The sequence below is a fragment of the Buteo buteo genome, chromosome 6 (assembly GCF_964188355.1).
Source record: "Buteo buteo chromosome 6, bButBut1.hap1.1, whole genome shotgun sequence".
Taxonomy (NCBI): domain Eukaryota; kingdom Metazoa; phylum Chordata; class Aves; order Accipitriformes; family Accipitridae; genus Buteo; species Buteo buteo.
In genome coordinates, this window is record NC_134176.1 from 28,888,570 (window position 1) to 28,904,078 (window position 15,509).

General features: G+C 40.7%; 1 protein-coding gene across 1 annotated transcript; it reads right to left on the bottom strand.

Annotated features, from left to right (window-relative positions):
- Positions 1–272: 272 nt before the first annotated feature.
- PSMA6 (proteasome 20S subunit alpha 6) lies at positions 273–12,646 on the bottom strand. Its single transcript, XM_075030272.1, has 7 exons — positions 12,469–12,646; positions 8,198–8,292; positions 7,366–7,447; positions 6,951–7,106; positions 4,224–4,402; positions 2,164–2,258; positions 273–481 (listed from the first exon to the last, which is right to left on the bottom strand). The coding sequence occupies exons 1-7, from the start codon at positions 12,542–12,544 to the stop codon at positions 424–426; spliced, it is 741 nt and encodes a 246-aa protein (XP_074886373.1). The 5' UTR covers positions 12,545–12,646; the 3' UTR covers positions 273–423.
- Positions 12,647–15,509: the final 2,863 nt, after the last annotated feature.

Sequence of the window (15,509 nt, forward strand, 5' to 3'; positions counted from 1 at the left end):
AAACCAGTAATGTTATAAGCCTTTCAACATCAGGGCAAGAGAACGCATGTAAATGTAAGATTATCTCAAGACACACACACCACGTAATCTGATATAAAACTTTACATTAGGAGCCAAATAGCTCAGATGAAAAATACAGCGCAGAGTATAAAATTTCTCTTAAAATACAACTAAAAGGCAAGCATCATCACAGAAACAAAGTCATCAAGCATTTTGATGAGAATTTCATAGAACTGAAAGTTTAAAAAATTACATTAAAAGGAGACACCAAGTATTTCAAAAACCTCTGTTTTATTTGTACAGAGTAAAATACATCATATAGTGAACATTGTTTTCCACCCATAATCTAAAGCCATTAATAAGTGTTTTCTTTTCACCAAATATCCTGGCCAGAAGCACAGACAATGGAAATGGGAATGCTAATTAGTCTCTCTCTGCCAGAGCTACAAGGTGCACATCAATCTCTGCTTCTGTAAGAATCCTGAAAGAACAAAAAGAAATCTTAAATGGCTTAAATCATTCTTCCCCTTAAGCTCCAATATTACAATGTAATATCTACACAAATAAGTTATATACAATGCATCTTTCAGCTCTTTAAATCCCCACTGCCACAGCCACAGGCTGACATACCAATTCTTTCTGAAAAATAAAGGAAGAATCAAAGGCACTAGAGAGCAAAGAGGTAACAAATGGTAGAAAAAGAACAGGTAATTCCTCATGAGTAATATATTTGCAAACTGGGACCTTGCAAGAAGAATGGGTATGGTAATTAGTATGATTACTCCAAGGGGGACATAGGTTTTCATAGCCTTCTCTCTCTGCTTATTATCCATCCTTTCTGAAAAGGACATAAGACCGGTAAATGAAGTTTGGCAGAAAGCTAGCACTTGACCAGCAGTAGAAAAGGTGTAATGCAGTTCCTGCATGCTTTCTCAAAAATGGTATGCTATTCTGTTGTCCTAAACACACACCACCAAATGCAAAACCACCCATCATCACCATGTCAACTTTAAACACATTAGGAAGCACTCAAAAGACTGCACCTGTAGGACGCAAAGGTTTGAAGCCTCTCTCCAATCCTCACCTACCAAGTAGCTAGACAAAAGCAGCAGAGGACTTTTCTTCCCCATTTAGCTGTTCCTCTCTCTTTTTTAATTAAAAGAAAAGCAATGAAAGACTAAGGCAGAAATAACTGAACTCCTCTGCAGCAAGCCAAATTTAACTAAATTTTAGGTAAGACATACCTAGAGGGTCCGTCTGCATTAACAAAAAAAGACCCAAAGCCTTTTTTCCCCACATTTCATGCATCCTTCCACAGATACACATTGTGTTCTGAGAAGGCTGTCAAGTACACTGTATCTGGTGTGAGGTACAACCCTCAGCAGGAAGATTTCCAGGTGTTGTCTCAAGAGTTTGACCAAGTAACCTTGCTGCACACAGTGCACTGCACTCAGATTCAGGCAATAACAAGGGAGGGAGGAAATGGCAGGTGTCTTGCTTTCATGCTAGGTGGGAATGCAGTGTACTCAGGAAGTAAAAGTTCAGCCAGTTCCAAATTACTGCAGTTATCTTTAAATCCAGGATCTTTTAATCTTGTCAAATTTAAACAGAATATTTCAACTCATACAAATTCAATCTATTAACTATATACTGGAGATGTTAAAAACTGCTGCAATAACAAGATGAGCAAGAGTCATTTAAAGATCTCATTTAGAAAATGATTTAAAAAAAATTAAGTGACTTGCAAAATTTTCCCTAACATAAAAGAGACTTCACTGCATTAGTTGTCATGACTATGATTTGGAAGTGGACTCCAGATACTAGTATAAAGAAAAATTTTGATTCTTTTAAGCATGAAAAGTCAGCTAGACCAGATGTAACTACATTTTAATCATCACATAAAGCAATACCCTTTCAAGAAACAAAAGGCAACACTTTTTTCTACTGGATGCCTTAACCATGTCAAACATTTTAAAACTGTGTTATTTTTTTAAACAATGCCTTTTACCCCTACACATTTTGAGGAGAGACAAGTAAAAAAACCTTCAAAACTTCAACGTCTGACATTATCTCTTTTTCTCGATTTACCATTACACAAGAAGTTAAGGATAATTGCACATAACCAGAGAAACGCACTAAGTTTTATCAACACTGATCACTTACCTGAATTTAGGATTTTCCACTGTAACTACACCAACTTCTATTTCTGAAGGTTTGAAATCAATGGATAGTACAGTAGACAGGCATGTTATTGCTGTCTGAAAGATGACAAAAGCCCCTATCATTAAACAGAAAGCATTAAGGCTTTTTTTTTTTTTTTTAATAGACATAGCATTAGCAACTACCCTTCCTTCTAGTTTTAAGTTATTTTCTTCCACCTCAACACCTCAGCTGAAAAGTATCAAATAGTTTCCCCTTGTTACAGAACACAGTCCCTCTCCGGTGCTCTCCCTAAAAAGCCCCATCTAAAAAAACCAAAGGGACATACCATTTTCATAGCAGAAAAAACCCACAACAAAACCAAAACCTTTTATCATGCAAAGAATAAAACCCCACGTCCCAAGGACAGAACACGTTTCATTAGTGGCAAACAAGACAGACATAATCATTACAGTTCAAGATTACTCAAAGCACGTCACTTGCATAGCTTCCATTTCGGCTTTTCTTCTGTTAATTAAAATTATGTTCTGTTTTTAAAAGCTGCATTTCATCATAGCTTAACTTATTTTTTTTCCACCCTAATCATCACCTGTTTTAAAAGGTGTTCTTTGCAACCTCACTCATACTTAACCCTGCAGCAGGGTCATAATAATGCTAAAGATGTATTCCTAAAATGATGCTTGAGCACAAAAAGAAGTTCCATAGAACAGCTATGTAGCTAGATGCTTATCATATCAGTTATTCTGACATGCTGGCATTTAATTCTGATCAGTAATGTGTGAGGAAGCGTAGAACACTAGACAAGACTTTTCAAAGTTTATTTTCAGTATGTTGATAATACATTGATTCTCCAATAATTCTATAAAACTATATAGATGTCTTACCAGAAGACTGCAAAGTTGTTAGAAAAAAAAACCCCAACCCCTCAAACAAAAAAAAAAACACAAAAAAACCCCCAAACAAAATTCTTATCCTTGGAGCACTACCTCTAACGCAACACAAGCCTGGAAAAAAAAGGCAGTGTATGTGTGTGTGCGTGAAGAACATTACAAAAATGTGATTCTTGTTTTTGCTTGACAGACTTGCTTCTCCCTGTCACTGCCAACTTTTAGAGTAACAGTGTCTGATCTACATTCACAATATCAGCATTCTTACAAAGATAACAAAAGGTATAGAAGCGCATCCAGAATTTGACTGGCAGATTAACTACCAATTAAGTATTTGCACCATACCATGGAAGTTTTATGAATTAAAACCAAGAATATGAAAAGACTGTTTCAACTACCTCCAACCGCTCAACTAAGAAACATGCACAGTATAATCAAGCAGTGACAGAAAAATATATTTAATGTGAAAAACATTTAGCCAGGATAAAAAAGGGTCTCTGAGGTAATTTCAGATACATTCAATTTCAGTATGCTATGATTATATAACTCTCTCAGGATCTTCTCTTTAAAGAAATCACAAATTAAGGAAATCAGTACTTAGTAAGATATACATATAAAACTTATGAGTTTATGCTGAGGAACTTTCCATTTAAATGGTACTTTCACAGTAATGTAGACTTCAGAAGTAATTTAGCTGAAGGTCTGAATCTGCATAGCACTCACAAGGATCTTAATACAATACTCTGCTTAATCTTACAAGAGAGTCAGTTACTTAGGTTATTACTCCCCATTTCAACTGCTGATCTTGTGATGCAGGAAACATAATATTATGAGAGAAGAACAAGGCCTGGCAGGAGAAACAGGTGGGCCATGGAAAAGGACTGTTTAGACAGATCTCTACAGTGCAAGTGAAAAAGTAAGGCTGATTTATAAAATAAGTTCATTGACCTATGTTATAAGCAGGATACATTTTTATAATGGGCCTCGAACAACAGTTTTCACAGTAGGCATAACAACTGGTGTTATATTTACTAAACTGACAGATAAGCACTACCCCATCCTCTTTGAAATGCTTTCTAACATGAAGATAAGTGCATTCCTCTATATCACAAGCCTACATACAGCATATTCATTAAAAATACTTTAACAAATCTTTATTTCCTTCTGCTGGCCTACCTCTACTGTTTGTTCATATGTCCAATCAAATTTCTTCTTTACTTTCTTTTCAAGAAAACTGGTTGACTCTGTCTGTTTAACTCCTGCAGCTGTGGCCTTGAATCCACAATAGTAACCTGCCGGATCACACTTGTATACCTGAGGGCCGTGTTCTTCATCAATACCAATCAAAATCATACCTTGAAAAGAAAATTTGTTAATTTCTTTCCCCAGTTTTAGCAATTTCATTCAACTGAAGAACAGAATAGACACTCCCCTCCTGTGAAAAACATGTATGCACAGCAGCACATTTTTGGGAACTAGTCCAACACCGAGCTGTGATTTCCTCTGTATCTCTAATTCACCATTTTTTACCAGCATCCCATCACCAGGTGCGCAACTCAGTTTAGTGCAAACTACATTTCTGTCATTCCCAAAGAAGGCTACTCATTAAACATAGGAACATTTTTACCATGTTCAGCGTGCAAAGAACCACAAAGTCAGGAAATACAAAAGCTTAATCCCGCTACAAAGGTAACACAGCCACAATTCACATCCTGTGTATTGTATGAAGCTTTAAAAGTGTAAACAATAGTTCTACTAACTTGTGCCTTTTCTACCAGAAAGCAACTTTACAATTATGTTGAAACTAATGGAAATATTAAAAGATCAACTTTAGATTTCTCAACTGTATCCTGATAAGCACTGCATTACATCCTTTTTCCTCTTTTCCTTAAAGAAAAAGAAAAAAGAAAATCTGAAATGAAGTATGGCAATACCAGAACATAAAACTGAGTCTTTGAAGAACATTTGACTAAGTGCTTTCAAGTTGGATAGACTTCAAGTAACACAAGTTGGTCACATCACTGAAATGCATCTGTGTTCACCCACACTTCTAGATTTACAGTTGTATAGTCTCAATATGCATATTAAAAATAACTTGAAAGCAGTACTTGCAAAAAAACCCCAAAACAGAACAAGGTCAAGGTTTTAAATTATTTTCGCTTTACACTTGTGTAACTTCTAACTAGTAGTTATAGCTGATAAGCTTCTGAGCAGCTACTACTACAACAGAGAAAAATTTCCCATGATCTTTTCAAAAAAGGTTAAGGAAAGTTAAGAAAAATATATTTTTATTCATGTATTAAAAAAAACAAAAACAAAAAAAAACCCAAAAACCAAACCAATCTCTTTCCAGTAGTATCAAGGCCTGGGAAATGCCAAGGAAAGAAAGAAACAATCATTCCTGAACATTACAAGCATACAAGCATAGGAAAATTGCCTCATCATGGAAACTGTGGTGCAACCCTGAATGTTACTGCTATAGTGAGAAGTGCTAGTGCCTACTATGATTACAAGAAGTGATTCATCAATTCTGAAACTATTCTCCTTAAATGAAAAAAAACACCAAACCCGACGCAAACAAAAAGAAACCCAGACAGAATGGTTAATGAAAAAGTAATTGAGGAAACATTAAGTGTTTCATCTCAGTTCCCAGTCAGCCTAACAGTATGGTTATAATTTGCTCATAGCCAAATATAAGAGAAAAAACAAGTCAGAACCAACCTCAGAACACAGAGGTGACCTGGAATATCTACAAAAACCAACTTTACACACATCTTTTTTTATTTAAGCTGCATTTGCTGTTATAAAACAAGACTGGTGTAGAAATGTTTGCAAGTGAGGTATTTTTAAACACTTCTTCTCTACATTATATATATCATGGTTAAGAGCAAAAATTATGCAGATTTTTGTCCTATGCATACTACTCAGATAAAAAAGCCATAAAATCTGCACAAGCATAACTGCACTCTCCATATGTCTGTTTTAACAGTGACATTTACAAAGACGCTGGTAGAAAGAGCATCTCCCATTCACAGACATCACGATGCAGTGCAAACAGACCAGGCCCCCAAAACTAAGGTGAAATAGCATAACACGTGTAAAAGAGGCTAAATCATTTACTCCAATGAAAACACTAAGACAATGGTAAAATCACAGCTCCAATTCAAGACTTCAAACACTGCTCTCTCATTTGGCTGTTCATCCCTCTTACTCCTTCAGTTACATCCGTATCTTGCACAATTTGAAAATGGGTGAGAATTTCTTATACTTGAAGTTGCAAGCTTAGACAAGAAACAGTGTCCTGGTTTCTGCTGGGATAGAGTTAATTTTTTTCCTAGTAGCTGGCATAGTGTTATGTTTTGGGTTCAGTATGAGAATAATGTTGATAATACATGGATGTTTTCAGTTGTTGCTAAGTAGTGTTCATATTAAGTCAAGGATTTTTCAGCTTCTCATGCCCAGTCAGCAACAAGGCTGGAGGGGCACAAGAAGTTGGGAGGGGACACAGCCAGGACAGCTGACCCAAACTGGCCAAAGGGGTATTCCATACCATGTGATGTCATGTCCAGTATATAAGCTGGGGGGAGCTGGCCTGGGAGGGATCACCGCTTGAGGACTAACTGGGCATCGGTGGGCAAGTGGTGAGCAATTGCATTGTGCATCACTTGTTTTGTATATTCCAATTCTTTTATTATTATTGTCATTTTATTATTATCATTATTAGCTGCTTCTTTTCTGTTCTATTAAATTGTTCTTATCTCAAACCACGAGTTTTACTTTTTCTCCGATTCTCTCCCCCATCTCACTGGGTGGGGGGGAAGTGAGTGATGCACATGGTGCTTAGTTGTTGGCTGGAGTTAAACCACGGCAAACAGAAAAGATATTTTCATACTCTATACTTACAGCAACCAAGAGGCCTCATTTCAGCATTTTGCGTATAGACCTGAGAAATATCTGCAATCCTTTTACACAGCATATCCACAGGGATGTCATAGCCATACTTGTACTTCCAGTTAGCAGCCTCATAGCGGGCTCTCTGCACCTGGGATCTGCTGTCAGCTAGACAGAAAGAACTAATATTAATTTCACTGAACATGTACCACGTTTATTCGCAGCATTGCTTGAGAATGCAAGTTCCAGTCCTGAGTTTAAGTTGTCTTTAAATATACACATCAGAACTAGACAAGTTCTCCAAAACCAGACTGAGTGGAACAAATCTCCTAGAGCATTTATTTGGTTTATGTGATGTAAAGTTGGTGAACTACATAAAAAAATCTGACACACTTCAGATACTTATAAAAGATGGTGAATTAAATACCTGTCATTCCTGTCATCACACAGCCAATATTTTCAGTAATTCTGAATAAATGAGTCACTGTGTTGGAATCCAGTAACTTGTCCTAAAGAAGAAATGGAAATAATCTAATAGAAAACGCTGTCCTTCAAGTACAAAAAAAAGACAGACTCCGGATGCTCTGGTATCTACAGAAGAGCCTGAAAGAATCAACTAACAGCTAAAAATTGCCTTTCAGGCTCTCCACTATTTACTGCTGTAGGCATGCGAAGGAAGAAATAGAAGAATAGGGAAGATAAAAACCGCAATATCTGGAAAAGGATGACAGCTAGAGCATGACCAAAATCAAACTCCTTTTTCCTCTGAAGAAACTTTGAGAACATACATACAAAAAGTTGTGCTCTTATTGCATGCTGCCCTTCAAACACAACGGTTTTCCCCCTTTGTCAACAATACATCACCACTGCTGAAACACTCATGAAAATCTGTTCTGCGTGCTATTGGTGTAACATTTTCTGAGTAGGAATTAAAGAAATCAGGAAACTGATTATGGACGACGCATCCCTTACAAGCCAGAGTAATGTCTGCATGCTGAAGTTCAGCAGGACCAACTTCATATTTTAGCTTTATCCCTATCAACTACAGAGAAAACTAGTGTTACAGGACTTGGTGATGAAATGTACAATCAAGCACTAAACGGAGCTAGAACTTGTAGTAAGCAGAATGCTAATATGATATTCAATTCAAACAGCAATATATGTCAATGCTAATAAATGTAATATCAATGTTGCAGAGTTTCTCCCCCACCTTTTTTCTCACCTCCTTCCAGTCCTCCCCTCAAAAACAGACTACTTACAGGTACTTTCTTCTGTGTTACAATTACTGCAGAATCTTTCCCACGAACAGCTACAGACGTAAGTCCACCTTGGTTTATGGCCTTAAAAGCATATTCTAGAAAAATACATAGATGTTAATAAAAACAGTGTTAGAGATATTAGAACAATTAATTCTGACACACCTCCCCTCAACACAGAAATCTCACCAAGTTCTGGCCTTTTTAATACTTCAATACTTGTGCAACGCTTTGTGTCTTTAAGGTCTTTAGTACAATGCACAAAAGAACCTTCTGATAGGAATTAAAGTCATTGACTCTCTTTTACAAAACCACTACCACTGCTTCCTTCAAATATTTCTAATAATTTGACTTTTTGTTCAGATAGAATGCTTAACAGCAACTGCATTAATTTTAAAACAAAAAGGCTGTCCTGCACTTGACCAAAACGGTCCAACCCTAACCTATAGTAACTGTAAATCCTTACAGAGGATTTTTTTAACATGCAAAAGTTTAGCATTTCAAGTGTTATTACCATTGCAAGGATGTAATGTTCTTTTGTAGATTTTAAGTGCTACAGATGAAAACTGAAACGATGGACCAGGCACAGAAGATGGGTTTTAACCTTACTATCATATTTCCTGATGATGTTCAAACACTGCAATGCTTTTATTCACTTTTTAAAATGAAACCTATGCACATGTCATATCTGTGTTATTCAGATAAATACAGTGGATTAAGATTTACGTGATATGATCCATGAAATAAATTTCCATCAATTAATGGTTTCAAAAGGCTCAGGAACAACTACTTTAAAAATTGTTTATCTGTCAATATATGATAAACATTCAGAACTTCCTAATATCTGGTTAGGAGAGGCAAGTTTCAGGCAGTAGCTAAATGTAGATGAATTTTTTGTTAGCTATGTGAATGAAACTGGAATTTAGAATGTGTCTAACAGCACAACAAATTGCTAAAACCATCTTCTAAAATAACAGGAGCAAGAAACTCAGCTGTTTTAAAAGCTCCATTCAGGTCTATGGAAGAGACTGAACAACAGGAGAGAAATAATCTGAAAATGAAAAAACAAATCTTGCAATACCAGAATCTTGATGTTCAATCTGCTGAGTCAGTGTTGTGGAAGGACTGATCGCCATGTATTTATGGCACTGTATTTATTGCTCTCAGGCATCAGAGCATTTACTGGTTACCCAAACATGCCATAAAGAACGTTCCCTCTTTCTCTCCACTAGATGTGCAACTCTGCTCACCTCTTCACTTGCCTTCCCTGGAATGAGTGCTAGCCTGCAGCAAAGCACAGAACCCAGTGAGACATGAGCTAGCACTGCCCACAAACTGGTCATCATGTTTGAAGCCCCAGGCCAGGGCTCTGCAACACTTGTTTATTTATGTGTACAAGTATCTGAAGGGAGGGTGTAAATAAGATGGACAGAACCAGGCTCTTTTCAGCGGTGCCCAGTGACAGGACCAGAGGCAGGGGGCACAAACTGAAACACAGGAGGGTTCATCTGAACATCAGGAAACGCTTTTTTACTGTGAGGGTGACTGAGCACTGGCACAGGTTGTCCATAGACATTGTGGAGTCTCCATCCTTGGAGATATTCAAGAGCTGTCTGGACACAGTCCTGGGCAACCAGCTCTAGGTGGCCCTGCTTGAGCAGGGGGTTGGACCAGATGACCTCCAGAGGTCCCGTCCAACCTCAACCGTTCTGTGGTTCTGTGACAGTTAGGTGGGAGCAGGAATAGGTGCCCTCACAAACTGGTTTTGCTCACAAGTACTGAGAACCAGCCTTGCTGAACTGCAGCCTCTTCTCGCACTGCTCCCATTACCATCTGCATTGCCCAGTTTTCAAAGAGACAAGCCAAAAAGTGAAGTGGCTCTTGCAGTACAACAAATCCAAATTGCTAGTGGTGTTTTAAGTCTGTCTTCTGCTATGTAAGTATTTCAGTAGTACTGCACACGTTCTTTCTGAAAACAGCAGTCCCTTGCTGTTCCCTGAATATATCACAACAGTCAGAAATTTGACCATAATAATTTTCTTCACCTCTCAAAATTCCACTTAGGTGAAACATCACCTTTGAAGACTGGAACTAATAGGTGGCAACACAACACTGATGCTCTGAGGGATTTTAACCACAGCAACCAGAGATATATGAGTAACTGTTACTTTTCTAATACAAGATCACTTCAAGGGCACGTGAGCTTTCTGAGCTTCGGGAGCAGAAGACAGATCTAAGGCAAACTACAGGCATTTCAGTCCAATATCACTACGCTGGAAATCGCTGTTCAGGTACTACCAAATTCCAGAAAAACCTCAAGTTTTAAGGCAGCCTTAAAACAACACGTGCCCATGCCCATCCTTGACAGCACCTAGTTAATCTGAATCCAGCACAGGGACAAGGATGTACAGGATTCAAAAAGAAAGAAAGAATGAAAGAAAGAAAGAAACGAGCTAGATTCAGATATTTGACCTCAAGCAAACATGAGCTTTCTGCCCATGGCTAGCTAGCAGAGACACTAGTGTGGCATCATGCCTGAGTTACCAGCCTGGCTGTGGGTAGAGTGAGCTCATACTTGCTTGAGGCTAACTATGCACACCTAGGTATTTTTCTTCCCATAGCATATAGGTACTTAAAATATCTTTAAGACAGCTTCAGGTTGTCTGCAGAGGCTCTCAAATACACATGCAGATACTTGCTTCTAAGACACTGGTAAAATACATGGAGGTACTGCACATTTCTTATACATTAACCTAATGGTTGAATATACCCAGGATGTAGAAAATCAAAGCCCAGTTTCCTCTTTACTACAGGATGCTGAAACCATTCCCAACAAATAGTACTGCAACACAGAAACAGCCAGAAAGGCGATGCAGACCAACCAGCCTGTTTTAATGGCAATGGAATGTCGGAGCCCATGACTCTCCCATCACAGAGCCACTGACATCCTGCGTGAGGAAGCACTGTCCCTACCATCTGTATGTACAAGGCTTACTACGCAAGTTGCATACAAGCCTTATACACACTCCAGATGTAAGACAGCATGTGTATGTAGGTACCTAGTAGAGGTAACGTTCTACCTGTGTATAGACACCTACACACAGGCAATTTCCTAGCTGCTCCTTGGACAAAGGACTGCTTGAGACTGGGCTGCCTGCCCACGAAGCCTGTTTTACATAGCCTTCTTCCTGAGAAAAACTCAAGGGCAGACACAGAAGAAACTATTGGCTACCATGGACAAGTCATGCAGCCCGGTCCCAGCAGCCTCCCTTCCTGGAGAACAGATGGACTTATGGATGCGCTGTGCAATGCACGTGCAATGAAGTCACTGCAGCCAGGGAAGAAGAGCCGCTAAGCTCCAGGGGAAGATAGCATCAGGATGATGCTGCCATCGCCAACGATTCATCTGGCCCTGTTGTGAGGATCCTCCAGGAGCACTCTCAGTGAGCTGTCCTGCCAGACTGCAAGTTGACTATGCTGTTACAGGGTATTCTGCAGAAGGAGCACCATGAGGCTATTCTGCAGAATCTGGTGCACTGTAAAAATAGGAATAAAAGTTTCAGTGGCCTACGGAAGAAAATGAAGCTAGGCTGCAGCTTAACTGCAGAATGTTCGAAGAAGCCTGGAAATAAAGCATGGTTGCTGCTAACTTGCAGGCCACGATGTACAGAACACATGGCATTTGGTTGTAACAAGAGAGCATGAGTTATCTCCAAAAACTGCCTCTGTTACTCTGGCATGCAGGGTTTGAGGCAGTTCAAATCCCATTTCAAACAACTACTGTAGTTCTCAGATTCCAAACCACAAGGCTCCTAAATTTGTTAAGATAAACTAGAAGAAACACTTTAGGGGGAATAAAGAGTTTCTGGGTAGATGTCAGTTTGGTCTCCGAGCATCTGAAATCGAACACCGGCCAGTAACAGGAGGTGCCTCCCCCTGGCAGGGGACATTCTGGAGGGGAGAGAAGGGGGGGGCTACCCTGGCTCAAAGTTCTCATCTCGTGAGAGGATCCCTTTCCCAGGCCGCCACGCCCGGGATCGCAGCTGCTCCAGGCTTCTCCCCGCACAGCGCGGGACCAGGCAGGCCGGGAACCGAGACTCGCCAGCCTCGGCAGGCGCCACGTTTCCCCCCCGCCCTCCCCAAAGGCAGCCAGCCTCGGAAGAGGTCTTCCCAGCCGCCTGCAGCCCCGCTCGGCGGGGAGCGGCGGCGGCGTGGGCAGGCCGGGCCCGTGACGGGGCAATTCAGCGGCAGCATCCCCGGGGCCGGACACCCACCGACTTGGTAGAGGCGGCCCTCGGGCGAGAAGATGGTGATGTGGCGGTCGAAGCCGGCGCTGGAGCCTCGGGACATGGCGGGGGCGGCGCGGCCGAGGGGCTCACAGCCTGCAGGACCCCACCGCGAGCGCAGACAGGGCACCCGCAGAAGCACTTCCGGGTTACCCGCTCCGCGCAGGCGCCGAAGCACACTCCGCTCGCGCACCGTCACGCTCCCCCTCCACCCCTGCGCATGCCCGGGCGCCGCGGCCCTTTCCCTCACCCCTCCCGCCGAGCATGCGCAGGGGGGCGGCTGCCATGTCGCGACGTGTCGCACTCGCCGTGAGGAAAACGCACACCACGGCAGCGCGGTGGCTGTGACGCGCTTAACGGGGGGGGCTTGACAACCCGCCGCCCTCGGCTGCGTGGCGAAAAGGCGGTGGGAAGCGGAGGGGCAGGCGGTCGGGCAGGCGGGGGATGCTGACAGAACTGGTGGAATGAGTTCTGCTGCTCGGGAAACCGCAAACGCCTTGGGCAGCTGCTAGAGAACACGCGCGGAGGTATCAGAGAACTGGCGGAAAACAAAAACCCCCTCTTCGTTTTCTAAACAAAGAATTTCCACGTGTTCTCTTCAGCGAGTATTACTTTAAAGCAAAGAAATACACACCTCAAAAAAGATGAGTTATTCATAATGAGTAACTGTTGCCACAGCTGCACTATAATGTGATGTTTAAAAGACATAACTTTTTATCAATGTCCAGTACAAAGGGAAAGTCCCCAAATTTAAACTCATGAATATATGTGCTTTTTGCCTTTCAGCATCTTGGATTTCCCCTACTCTTTGTGAGAAGGCTTTTTTTTAAAGTCAGTCATTAAAAGAGTTGGAAAAGCTGTGTTTTGGTATCCACACCTCTGTTTTAAAAGATGATTATTAGATGAGCTTACTCTTTGTTGAAGTAGCAGATTACAGGTGCATTTTGCGTATGCCATACATTAAAAAGTTTGCTTTCTTGAATTTTTCAATATATTTTTCCTGCTTATTAACACTACGGGCCAATAAAATGTCTTGCTATGTATTACAAAAGAGTTTGTCCCCTTCATTAGGGAAGCACTTTGTGTGGGCAGACATGCAATGTTTAAAGCTGTGATGCAAGCACTGGAACATGGAAAACAAGAAAATGTAAGAACGTCTCTGCTGGGTCAGACAGAGTCTGTCTAGACCCATGCCCCGTCTCCAACTGTGGCCAAAAGTGGACGCCCAAGGAAAAGTATTAAGACTACAGAGAGCCTTTAATGATAACAGTCCCTGAGTGTCCGACCATCTGGAGGGACTTCCAACAGCAGAGATAGTGTCTGGTTATTTTATAACCCTTGCTGGTCTCCTCTTGAACTCACATGAACTTCTTGCAACCATAACACGCTGTGGCAGTTGCTCAGCATAATGATGCGTTGTGTGGTTTCATCTGAAACCTCACCTTTCATCTGAACCTTCTATCTGCCCGTACCGTTTGATGCTGCTTCTGTACTGGAAGATACAGCAAGCAATTGATCCCTGTGCTTTCCCTCCACAGCACTCATGATTCTTACGACCCCTATGTCTCTTAAGACCTCTATTTCTCCAGGCTGAGGATTCCTACCCTCACAGTCCTGCCACGTACGAAGCTCTTCCATTCTGTAACACTAGGGTTTAATGTCTGATTTTTTTTCTCTTGAGAATGGGAAGACGGAACTAATTATCAAGCATTCAGCCTGATTGCCAAAAAGTAACCAAGTGAGAAAATCCTTAAATGTTTGGAATCAAAGATTCAATATTTGACTTAGACCAAGGAAAGAGTAGTAGTTGTTCAATACCATGGCCACAACAGAGGGGAAGTCATGCTACTTGCAGGATATAGCTTCCACAGGTTTTCTCCATCTGCACAGCAAGTTTGTCAGCTTCCAAAGTACGGTTTTGTTTCAGAAGAGCAATCGCGTATTTTTGGTTTAGTGTTCATCACCTCTGATCAACCGTATGAGAGTCGAAGTCTGTGTTGCAGGATCCTGAGGAAAACTGTTCTCAGTGACATCTTTTTAACATAGTAAACAATAAGTGGATGAGCTTGGAGATGACACTATTCACAAAGTACCTACAGTTCAGCCTTACCTCAGGTCTATCTTGCCAATGCGTCTCCATCTCCATGGCACGTGGTAGGCTAAGCTAAGTGTTAGCTCCTTCTGATTCCTATTCTCACTCAGCGTGGTAGCAAAGGGCAGTCAGTGGCATTTGCCATGGTTTCAGGGGTACCAATTGCTGCAACATTTGGAGGACTTGCCCGTCTAGCATTCAGCATGGACCCATCAATCTAATAAACTACTACCAGACAGACATTAAAAATCCTTGGATTTTTACTGTACCACTGTACTAACAAGTAGTAGATGTCAAGTAGATCTGCTGGTAGATGTCAGTAGATTTGCTGGTAGATTGCTTTGGTTTGGCTCTCAGGTTTATTGCCAATGAACCCCCCCCAAATTCTTTTTACATACTTGGAAGCAAATCCTCATATTCACTGTTATCTCTAAATTCCCTGTTTCAGTAATCTATCTGACATTTCCAGACTTACAGCCACACAAAAGCAATGTTATTTCACAAATATCTTAAAGAAAATGCAAATAATTAATCTCAGACAGAACTGAGCCTCTGAAGACTGTGTACATTTATATGAACAGGTGGTATGCAATTGAAAAAGTCTGTAGGTTGATCACTAACATTTCCTCTTTGGTTCCAGAGAGAAGAGGCTATTAATTCCCTATAAGGATCAAACAAGGAAAAAAAAAAGTCACAACAATTCTGACACTAATGTTGGGACATTTTCCTGTCATAAATTCCAGATTCTGTACCATCTTCCCCTAAATACACTCAGAATGTGTATTTAGGAAGTGTCACTATTTAGAAGGTATTATGGTATCTCTGTAAGAACAGTTTTGAGATGAAACCCAAGTGATTGATTAGGGTCATGTCTGTTCTCAGTCAAAAGGAAGTACAGGGTGCATTTATTCCAGTTAGATGTTGATATTCTGCATGT

What these genes read in the sequence shown, in the direction of transcription:
- PSMA6 (XM_075030272.1), bottom strand. Translation starts at nt 12,544, where the DNA reads ATGTCCCGAGGCTCCAGCGCCGGCTTCGACCGCCACATCACCATCTTC. An exon ending in TAACACAGAAGAAAGTACCT is followed by an intron (nt 7,448 to 8,197) that starts GTAAGTAGTCTG and finishes TTTCTTCTTTAG; the next exon opens with GACAAGTTACTGGATTCCAA. An exon ending in TGTGATGACAGGAATGACAG is followed by an intron (nt 7,107 to 7,365) that starts GTATTTAATTCA and finishes CTTTCTGTCTAG; the next exon opens with CTGACAGCAGATCCCAGGTG.